Raw genomic sequence first — 12,234 nt, forward strand, 5'->3', positions numbered from 1 at the left:
CAGTGCACATATTCACTTTCACTGTATATATGAAATGGAACAATGCAATGCTATGCAAAATCCTGTTTAGTTTGGCCGCATAGGGAGGGATATACCATCACCATGAGCCGGTCTGAGTTTCAAGACCGATAGATTGTCTGTGTATAGGATCCCATGGCCTGTCCAGACATAGGATCTATGTCTGGTCTGGAGCTCGTTGGATATACACAAGTCAGAGGAACACCTCTTGGCATAAACCGGATCGTCAATGCGTTTGTGCGGGCATTCAAAAGAAGCCATGTTTAAATGTGTGGGGTGTAATCACAGCTGCATCTGTGTTTTTGTCTGTCTCTGATCTTAATTAGGTTAATCTGATGCACCCTTCACATAACAAGCCAATCTAAGTGCATTGCTTACGTATGCTTTCAAGGTAATCCAAAATAACCCCATCCAAAAACATAACTCTTGAGAGAACCATTTAATTATATAAAATCATTTTCAATTGGTTGTGATTGGTGCGATGGCCCACAGCCCCCGTGTATTCAATCAACTTAATTTGTTAAGCCTTTCTTTCATATTATCAGGCACAAAGTCAACACTCCCTCCTATCCGTCATGCGTCGTCAAGGCAGTGACAGTAAAATAACCCATGGCCATAGACATACGACAGTAGTGCATCAAGGCCTATTTACCAAACATGCGTAGTTTCAGTTTAAACTTGAGGTTCTAGTTGATCTTACAACAGGGCCACATACTGACCCACTTAATCCTCCATGTCTTAGTACTGGGGGATCTGGGGGGTTTGTGGCACAACACCCTGTGGCGGCCCTTCATCTCCCGTGTAGCGATACTTTGTCAATGACCTCCATTGCCACCCGTTGCTCTCTGACATGGCCAAAGGCTAATTTATAAGCCTCTTTACTTCGATAATCTTTCTTGTTCGTGTGCCGGTTCTGTGCTAGCTTGTGAAAAAGGAAAGCTGTGCTACATAGAGATTCTCCACAGCCTGGAATGGCTTCCATGTTCTGTTCTCCTGCCGTCAGGGTTTTACACAGTCACCAATCACAACATCAATAGCGTCATAACTTTTACATCACACTTTCTACAATATATAAAGAACAATTATTTTGTTACTAATAATTTACATCTATACTATTTTCAAGTATCGCTTCAAGTATCTAAAATGTAGATCGTTGCCTTCTTAAGTTATTTTCTACTAAAGTAGATGAAAACTCAAGTATTCTTCAAAGTACTTTATTCAAGTACAGAAGTGACCCAGAAAAAGAGCGGTAGAAACATCAACTGTTACTCACCAAGCAGCAGGCTAACGCTACAGCTCAACTGACAAAGAGGCTGGCCGATTATTCCAATGTTCGGTGGAGCGTCGAACATATAGTTCTCTTCGTGTGCCCTGAATACTCAGAGTACAAGCTAGTGTACATCCAGCAGGAGACTTCACACACCCAAATTGCTGGTAGCGCTGTTTCCCAGAGGGTACACATCCAGGTCACATGACGATGAAATCAATTCAGCAGCAGCCGCAGCACCACCACCTAAATAAACAGCTTTGGCTTCGCAATTCCATGCACTGAGCGCCCTTGACGGGTACTTCCCTAAAGTCTCAACAGCCAGCAATTATCCCCAAAAAACAGGCAACAACATTAGCAAAAGTTTCACATTTTCCCACACCGGGGATTTCAGATTCTAACCCCTTGCATTTTATGGCCAGCAGTGACACCAGATCTAAATGCCTATGGTCCTCCATCAGAATACACAGTCTGCGGACACAGCCAAAGCGCAGCGCTCCATGTCGTGGGCCAGTAAGCTCCGGGTGTCTGTCCGCGGTCCTATCCACCACTCCGCTGGTCGAGAAAGCCCCAGATAAGCCCCTACTGGCCCATGTCCTCGCTCTGAGGCAGCTAGCTTTCTGACATTGTTACTGATCCCTTCTGCTCCGTCAGATGGAGAGAAGGGAGGGAAGAGGAGGGGGGGGGGGGGGCGGAAGTGGGACAGAGTTTGACAACACCCCCCCCACCCCCTTTCCCCTCCTCCTTCTCCACCACCATCATCACAGATACACGCACACAGATGGCGTGAGTCTGAATGCATGGTATTCAAGCGTCTATGGAGGCATACATATTAGAGAAGACTTAACATTTGCGAGCCTGACATGACAGCCAGAGCTTGGATTAATAGTGCTGATAAGGCTCTGAGTGATTAGGATTCAGAGAGGGTCTGATGCACATTAAATTGTTCTATTTTTTTTTGATACGGGGTGATTAGCAAGACAGGTCCTTCTAAGTGCTGCTAACAAAAGTCTGAAAGACACATTTTCTTTGGCTGTCTTCCCTGAATACGGCAGGTTTTATGCCGCGGCAATCCCCAGAAGACCAAAGCACATTGAGAGTGAAATTGACGGGCGTAGCTTTCGGAAAAATGTATTGCACACGCATTCCCAGTGCTTCAAATTCCCCCACAATGCAATTCAAAGACGCCAAAATAAAGTGAACGAGGAAGTGCCACTCTAACATATGGACATGGCTGTTATATAGAGTGCATGAATGGTGTTGAAATATAGCAATTATAGAATATAGAAAATAGAAATATTGAATTCAAAACTGGATGTTTTTCTTTTCCTCTCAGCCCGAGGTCAAGGATTGGAGAGTGCCAGCGCTGGCCTCACTTGCCACAGCTGCGGCCAATCCCTTGGCGGAGTAGTACACTCTTGTGTCAAAATAAGGGCACACCGGCCATTCATGCTGTGTGAGACACCATTATATCTCTGAGGCTTAGGTGGATAGGTAATGGGTCGGCGGTGGGGTCAGAGGTGGGGTGAGTAGAGGAAGGTGTAATATGAGCCCTGTTTCTTTTTTTTTTACCGCAGTAATCCACCCGTTCACACAAGAGATTAGAAATGGGATTAAGTGACTGACCCGACCACACGCAGACATACACACACACTCACACACACGCACACACAGACACACCGACAACCACACCCAGACACACTGACTCACAGACACTTAGTCATAGACAGACATGTGACTAAGGTCAACCAGTTACCTAACCTAACATTTATAGTGTTGCGCATGTCCATTAGGTAGTACTTTACTTGCCTAAATATTCTTAAACAGATGTCTAGTTAATGCCTGGCTGCACTGGATATTTCCCATGTGGATTATAACGTTACCCACTACCCTGACTCATAATATTATAGGATAAATGGATGAATGAGTACATGGAAAAAAAAAAAAAAGTGCATTTTGGAAATATGTTTCTCATAGTGAATTTTCGACTAATTGATTTAATATGGGTCCAAATCTGGAGAAGAGTGTTCCCCAGAGGGGAAGGGTCTGAGTATTTGTGTCCACTGATCTAGAGATGATACTAGAGACCAGTACAGATTAGGAATGGATTAAAATCCTCCCTCTGCCTCCCCACACACACACACACACACACACACACACACACACACACACACACACACACACACACACACACACACACACACACACACACACACACACACACACACACACACACAATTTAAGTACTCAAACATAGGATGTTGATTTATGACTCTTTCCTGCACTGGAACTCCATGGTTAATGCATGGCCATATGAGATTCTCCATTTGGATTATTGTGTTACCTTCAACACTGCTCACACTTGCAACAGTTATTAAAGAAATAAAGAAAGCAGGACATTAATATATAAATGCACGTCCATGTGCACATTTGAATATTGCAATGTATATTTCATGGATTACTCAAAAGAGGGAGGCCATTTGTTGCGCCCACACAGAGAGCTGTGATGTTAGCATAACGCACTGTTTACAAATGGAAAAGTTCAATCCAACCAAGGCTTCCAAGAAGGACGAGGAATGCATCCAATGTCTCAATATACCCACTAGTAACTCCTGTAATCCTCAACTGGGTCAAGGTAGAGATGCTTGAAGCAAAGCCATCAATCAACCGTTAAGACACATTCAGTTCGGCTGAGGTTAGAGAGAGAGAGAGAGAGAGAGAGAGAGAGAGAGAGAGAGAGAGAGAGAGAGAGAGAGAGAGAGAGAGAGAGAGAGACAAACGGACACACATGGATAACCCTTGATCCCATATAACCAACATGGCCAGATTTGCATGCTGCTCTCCTATCAAGACGTGCTATGCCTAACAACGTCTATTTGTGTCCCATATTAATTTTTTTGCAGAACAGGCTGAGAAGACTGGGGGGTTTTAGGGGTGGTGATGGTGGTGGTGGTGGTTAGGATTTGTTGAGGGATGGAGAGCACACAGATTTCAATAGGCAGATGGCACGGACATATGGGCCTGTTAAGGGGATAAATAAATAAATAAACACAGACGCATAAATACTGAGATGAACTGTGCACAACGCCAAAACGCCAGGCCAACTTTTTGCCGGCTGAGGGAGCGCTCAAAATGTAGAGTGATCTCCGGTCAAAGTCGCTTGCTTAGGCATGGATCAAAGCACAGAGCTGCAGCCCACTTCATGTACATAAGAGCCGGGAGTGGGCAGTGGGGTGGGGGGAGGGGGCTGGACGTGGGTCCACTTTCCATCCTTAATCCCGGCATAAGTACGTACATTAGACAATGGTGTGGTCCGACAAGAGGCTTGGCCGAATGCAAAACCATAACCCTACATTACGTTTATGCATTTCGGTTTATAACAGAAAGGACTGGACAACAGGCAGCTGCATGAAAAAAGACTTTTCTCTTACCTAAAAATTATATACACATCTGAATGTTGTAACGTTTAAACTTTAAACTCTGTTTCCTTCTCTATACCTAATATTATGCCTCTGTTTTCCATAAACGATGGCTGATCTTATCTCTTAGCTAACTCTATTATGGATATAACCTGTTGCTCTTGAATGCTCTTGAATAACAACCAATTGATCGCCACCATTAACCACTAATATCGATCCCGACTACTATTGATCACTTCCGATTGCTGTTCCACATGTTCCATGTTTATTCCCTACATGTTGCCATGGCCACGGTTGGCGATTTATACCAGAACAAACAGCAGTGGCAGCCAACTGTAATAAGGAAACAGGAATAAGGAAGCAGGCCTCCACACTGGTGGTCTTGTCATGAATACTACTATACATTGGACGTTCATGTCGGAGGCCCGGCCAGCCACACATAAAGTAAATGATGAAACAGCAAGCTCAGCACTGTGAACCAGAGGAAGAGCAGGCTGAAATAGTAAACAATTTGCGGTGCAATGCGTTCATAGAGCCGGCACGCTGGGGGTTCGGGCTGTTGATGTTAATTTATTTATTCTACGCCTTATTAGACCACACTAGTTCCTGCTTCTACACATAGAGTGGTTAACACAACACCACAACATCTGACATGAATCAGACCCTATAGGCTTCTTTAGCATTCCCTCCACCCCGATATAGACTTCATTTTTCCTGGATCCGAGAGATGCTTCACAAACCCCCTCAAGTGCCCGTTGAGCCTGTATCTGTGAATAAACAAAACCATGATAACCTGAGGCATGAAAGTTACGCTTCCTCAGGCTTGGTGGGATGCCTTTGGGTCAGCCTGGTGCCTCCCCTTACCTCACCTGCATCTACTCCAGTAAGAGTGTAGGTACAGGGTCCTCTCTGGTTATTAAGACATCATCTACTCCAGTAAGAGTGTAGGTACAGGGTCCTCTCTGGTTATTAAGACATCATCTACTCCAGTAAGAGTGTAGGTACAGGGTCCTCTCTGGTTATTAAGACATCATCTACTCCAGTAAGAGTGTAGGTACAGGGTCCTCTCTGGTTATTAAGACATCATCTACTCCAGTAAGAGTGTAGGTACAGGGTCCTCTCTGGTTATTAAGACATCATCTACTCCAGTAAGAGTGTAGGTACAGGGTCCTCTCTGGTTATTAAGACATCATCTACTCCAGTAAGAGTGTAGGTACAGGGTCCTCTCTGGTTATTAAGACATCATCTACTCCAGTAAGAGTGTAGGTACAGGGTCCTCTCTGGTTATTAAGACATCATCTACTCCAGTAAGAGTGTAGGTACAGGGTCCTCTCTGGTTATTAAGACATAATCTACTCGAATTTCAGTAGTAAAATGTATCCTCCGGCTCCCAAGTTTAATTTTCCCCAGAAAATGAATGTTTTTTATTGTTTTTATTAACTATTTTCCTTGTGTGCAAGATGGTGTCTTAGTGAGTGTGTGTTTCTGGTTTGTGGTTTGTGTGTGTGTTTGTGTGTTTCTTGTTTGTGGTGTGCTTGTGCATGTGCATGTGCATGTGCGTGCGTGTGTGCGTGTGTGTGTGCGTGTGTGCATGCGTGCGCCTGTGCGTGCGTGCATGCTTGTGGGTGTGTGTGTGTGTGTGTGTGTGTGTGTGTGCGTCCATGTGTGTGCATTGGCAGCCTCAGCCACATTCTCCGCCACCCACGGTGCAATCATTCCATTTCATCGATCTCGGTTGGCGCTGCTTTAAATATCTGCTCATAATTATCATACGTCTATCAGCCCGGGCTTACTTTGCCTAATGTATCGCCTAATCACTGGCGGCGGCGTTTTGGACCATGTCCATATATTCAGGTCTTTCAGTTTTCTACTGTGTTTGCGTGACATACATCAACTCTTATTTCCTCACTTGATATTCCGCTTGGCTCTCTGCCCTCGTAATGTTGGGGGAATTTAATTTGATTGCAGTAGTAATCTGCCAGCTAGTTAATTGACTTTGCAGAGCTTTCCCTCCTTCATCTCCCCTTCATGTGGAGGGGAGAAGAGGGGAGAGGGGCAGGGCTGATTACCCACAATCTCCCAACTCCCATGTCGACAGACCTGTTCATTGTTTGCTTTAGCCACAGGCGGTAGTATCGATGGTGTGGATCAGGGCCGTGAATGGACTGACTCCTTTATGTTCATCACTCTGGATGGAGAACAGGGTGATAGGAGTTTTGAGTACAGGGCATAATAGGGGGTTGGCTGTGGTCAGCTCTCAAACAGACCACTGACCAAACATCCTGACATCCGGGGGGGTCGTGAAGGGGGTCTTGAAGTTGATATGTGAAGCGGTCAAAAGCAGATTCAGCTTCTCCATGCTTTTGATCAGGGACTGCTTTGCCGTGACAAAATGTGTTCCCAATCTGGGGCACCGGCAAAAAATCAATTGCTCTACTTATTCTTCTATGCCGGGGCTATGTGGGGCAGCTAGTATAAAGAATGCTTTTCACAATCAACAATGTCGATGACTTAATGGCCTGAATACGAAGGGATCCGGAGATAGCCCATTAGGGGAGATTCAGGAGCCCTGGGGCAGAAATTAGCAATGCATTAATGGCGGCTTTGCTTTGATATCGTGGCTGCCCTCGTGACGAATGAGGCAAAGGTTACGCGTTGAAATGCAGTGAATAAGGGAACCATTAGTTTGATATAATGCACTAGAAAAAAACTTCCCAGCCCCCTAGAAAATAACTTTTCGTGACTGATGTTCTCTTTTAAACGCTTTAAAACACAGACAATAGTGTTTGTTCTCATTTGCTAATTTAATTAAAGCCGAGACAGGGAAATCCATTAGTCTGTATTCAGTTCATTAATAAATTGAGGGGTGGAGAGCAAACAGTAGTACGCATGAGCACAAGTGGAAACACACGCACACAAACTTCCCCACGCACACACAAACTCCATTAAGGGTATAATCTCTCTCTCTCTCTCTCTCTCTCTCTCTCTCTCTCTCTCTCTCTCTCTCTCTCTCTCTCTCTCTCTCTCTCTCTCTCTCTCTCTCTCTCTCTCTGCCTCTTAAACGCACACAGACACACACAATAGATGCCCACAACTGACATCCCGATTGACCTATCCTACAAACACATCACAAACACATAAAAAACCCAACACAGCGAGACACACACAAGACCACGAAACACAATCACCGGCATGCATTCACAGGAAGGCAGGAATTGGGGTCGACTTACGGGTTGCCATAGTCCCACACCACGCACTGAGGATCCGATGTACCCTGTAATATAGGAGAGAGAGGGAGAAGAAGAAGGGGAGGAGGGAGAGAGAGAGGGAAGGAGAGAGGCAGAAGGAGACAAGATAAGCTGATGTCAATAAAAGAGATGAGTGGGAGACGGAGACACAGGGCGAAGCCATCGTAGCTCATTGCCAGAGGAAGAGAAGGAGTGATTCTCCATGGGTAATGGAGAGCGGTAAAGAGACAATGAAATAGAAAGATGGAGCTTGGTGTGGTGGTGGTGTAGGTGATAGTGGTGGTGGTGTGCGGAGACGGCGAGCCAGGGTTGAACGGCGGCAAGAGTCATTGCTCGAAGATCCAATAGCTACTTTCGGCCTGACGAGAGAGGTTCAATTCAGGGGAGAGAGAGAGAGAGAGAGAGAGAGAGAGAGAGAGAGAGAGAGAGAGAGAGAGATAGGAAAGAAAGAAAGAGAGACGACGACAGGGGGGGGGGGGGGGAGAAACTCAGAGACTGAGAAAAAGCCAAAGACAATGCTTACAGGATAATGCACAGTAAATCACGTCCGTAAACGTCCTAGAGTGAACCCCGTCACTGGTTTAAGGTTTCGAGCGAGAACAAAGAAGGGAGGAGACCCGAAAGAGCCAGTCAAGGTAGACTACAACCTCAGCAAGGTCATGACACTAGACTCGTCTACTTTTTTTTAATATATCCTTTCATTGCTCGCCGCTCGTGGGTATGATGACTCACTCAGAGCTCGATGGATAGCCAATCGTCGGCTGTCGCAATGCCGGTGTAACTATCTTGATGACGGGGCGCTGCTCAGCCGTGTGCGGTGTGCAAAGGCATGGCCAGCCGCGCGACTCAATCACGGGATCGATCACAGAATCAACCGACTCTGACGGAACCCCTCGAGTGTGTTTTATCGGGGCGGTGATCTGTGGATGAACTGCTTTATTTTCCTATTATTAATCGAGGACCTTTGCTCCCCTCCCCCCCGCTTCCACGATAACGCCTGGCCCCAGGGGGATGGGGGGGATGGGGGGGGATGGAGATCTTATTGGGATTGATTTCCAGTAAAACGTGCGCTGCGGACTGCCCTTTGAGACACTTCCGTCCGAACTTAGGCCTACCGCTATCTGTCCTATACGCGGCGGCCATTTGAGCCGCCGCAAATGGTCATCCATGCCGAACTCCGTGACCGGGGACAAAGGTGTCAAACCGATAGATAGAGAGAATATCGATGATTAAATGGTGGTTCGGGTTGAAAAGAGGTCAATAGATACACAGCTCTACCGAGGGAGCGCCCTGTGCTGGGGTGCTTGTAGGGCCAGAACGGCGCCATGTCCCTGTCTATCAAAAAAAGCCTGGGGGGAGCCTTTCAGTCATTCCCGGGGAGGTCCCTCTATGGAAGAGCTCCCTCTATTGGTGAAGCTGGTCATAGCACACAGAGTCCCCAAAGCTCTGCGGCCTCAAAGTGATGACAGAAGGGAGAATATCGTCGCTCATTACAGGGTTCCCCTCCATACCGTCGGAAGGCAGGAGGCAATTACCTAAATGCCACCGTGTACTTTCTTGGATTATCCATGCAATAATAAGACACCCAAAACAAATAAGCAAACAAACCGAAAGCAAGATGTCACGTTGGACATTATTACGTGAAGGTCACTTTTTTCAGCTGGGCCCTGTGCTAGATTTGTGTAATTTATGAACAGCCTTTTCCACTTTGAGGCCTCACAGCAAACCCCTTGCCAAGCCCCTGCAGCCCATACGGACTTGAGATCAAGCGATAATGCAATATTTACACGTCCACAAGGGATCAGAAGGGGGGGGTGGGGGGGGGGGGGGGGGGTTGGGGCTTAGGCTGATGGATGTAAGCCATTGCGGCCCCTGCCTCCCCTGCCTCCCCCCTCCCCCTACTCACCCAAATCAGCAACTGCCTCGCCACATGCTGATCAGTGCCGGGGACATTAGTTATTGCTGGGGCCGTGCATTAGCATTAGCATTAGCAGGGCACTGCTGTGCACTGGAGTTGGTTAGCCATTATCAATCAGCCTGGTGCAGTGCCCATATATGGGCGCGTTTAGTTTTTTTCCCCCTGCTGCTACAACAAGCTAACTCTCTCTCTCTAGGGGGGGATGAAAGCGGGAGGGGGGACACGGTGCTTAATGGCGCGGCCATCTCAACTGATGCCTTTCACAACGCTATCAGATACTGATTTCTTCATAAATCCACAATGAATGGTGTCTAGATGTTGAGAGTGTGTCGTATACAGTACACATCCCTTCCTCATTCTATCACACTTATAAATAAACACATACACATACACACATACATACACACACACACACACACACACACACACAAATTACACACACACACAAGCAAACACACACTCACACACAACAATAACTGGATGTGGAATATGCTAATAAATAAAGAAATTCATATTCCCTCTGAAATATGAAAACACTAGCCCCTCTAATGGAAAGGGGGGTATTTCTTTGGGGAAAATGACAGAGAGAAACCTTGAAGATAAATGTTACTGCTGAAAGTAAGGTAGATTATGGCTAAATAACCAGCAAGGCTTATAATAACCATAAGACCGGTTTGAATAACCCTGTGTGTGTGTTGGTGTGTGTGTGTGTGTGTGTATGTGTGGTGTATGCGTGTTTTGTGTGTGTGTGTGTGTGTGTGTGTGTGTGTGTGTGTGTGTGTGTATGTGTATGTGGTGTGTGTGCGTATGTGTATGTGGTGTGTGTATGTGTGGTGTATGCGTGTTTGTGTATGTGAGTGCGTCTGTGTGTGTGTATGTGGTGTGTGTGTGTATGTGGTGTGTGTGTGTGTGTGTCTGTGTGTGGGCGTGGACCAATGGGGGGAAGTGAGTAGGGACAGCTCTTGGCATCTGGACTGCTGCTCAGTTCCTCCTTAGCCACCAGTAAGACGCAACATTGGCATGTGAATGCAGACACACACACACACACACACACACACACACACACCACACACACACAAACACACATGCATACTCCCAGCCAGCCAGGCCACCCCACTCACACACATAGTTGTGGTAAGTCACAAGAGAAGAGTGTGAATAGGTGGGGTAGTTCAGGAGCAGATGTCCTCATCAGCAAGGACATGACCGCGTACAGAAACCCCTGGATCCCCATCCTGCTCACCCCCCCCCCCCCCCCCCCCCCCCCCCCCCCCCCATTACAACCAAGATGCAGGCCCATGGCAGCTGTTTCCACGGCAATGCTTCACCATGCCTGGCAAAGTCATTAGCCTCGTAGATCTGACAGAATGGAACTCTGTGTTTGATTTGACTTTTTGTGATTCCTCTCTCTCTCTCTTGCTCTCGTTCCCTCACCATGTTCCCTTAAGAGAGAGCAGAATATGTATTATGCATATGGATACATGTTTGATGTGGATGCCTATATATGTGTGTGAGTGTGGGGGGGGGGGGGGGGGGGGGGGGGGGGGCGTTGTCACGCGATGAAGCAAATCACAAACTAACTAACTAACTAATAAACAGAATAACTGACTCACCTACAAAAAAGACCAACTATCCAATGCAGAGAAAATGACTACATAGCAATAAACTAAAGGTTTAAGAAAAATGGGGGTTAAGAAAAAATACTAAGCAAGCAGGCATGTCAGATGAGTTTTTGCATAGACCGGGGCCAGGATCATAAGAGGTTCAGGTTTCACTGAGAGTTAACGAGAGGGAGACTTTAGGAAGTACCCGGGGAAGAGGAAGAAGTACAAAGGGGTTTATGATGAAGAGCAGTGCAATGTTGTTGACCCCAGGTCCTGGTTAAAGTTGTGAGTTGCATGTTACGCATTTCGTTTGTTGTGTGTGTGTGTGTGTGTGTGTGTGTGTGTGTGTGTGCCAGCGCCGGAGGCCTAGTATCTGATTAGATTACTGGAACCCCCTGGAATACACAGTTATTGCCAATGTCGGGGCCCACGTGTTTCTGTGAGTCTCTGTACGTGTGCTCCCATTATGTGAAAGTGTGCACGTGTGTGTGCTTGTGCACGGTGTACAATTAAAGTAAGTGCCGATCAAAAGGAGTCAAGAATATTTGCATTCATCCAGGGAATTTCTTCTTCTGCTTTTTACATAATTGACTGCCTCATGGTATAAGGTATTCACCATGCTGGAGACTGTTTATGTATAACTTTATCGCTGAAATTAAATTAAAGTCAAAGGGTGAAAGAAACAGCATGTTCACATACAGGAAATGCTCAGCAGCCCTGCTGAGTGTGGGTTTACTGGAAACAGTAGGCAGCCGTAACC

General features: G+C 46.4%; 1 protein-coding gene across 1 annotated transcript in view; it reads right to left on the reverse strand.

Annotated features, from left to right (window-relative positions):
- adgrb2 (adhesion G protein-coupled receptor B2) overlaps positions 1 to 12,234 on the reverse strand; it is a gene marked incomplete at its 3' end in the record, with an annotated part of 80,517 nt that overhangs the window by 60,267 nt on the left and 8,016 nt on the right. Inside the window, 1 exon segment of the mRNA XM_084484649.1 lies at positions 7,935 to 7,978. Within this exon segment, the coding sequence (XP_084340775.1) occupies positions 7,935 to 7,978 (44 nt within the window).

This window comes from Micromesistius poutassou, assembly GCF_964030765.1.
Source record: "Micromesistius poutassou genome assembly, chromosome: 20".
NCBI classification, from domain to species: domain Eukaryota; kingdom Metazoa; phylum Chordata; class Actinopteri; order Gadiformes; family Gadidae; genus Micromesistius; species Micromesistius poutassou.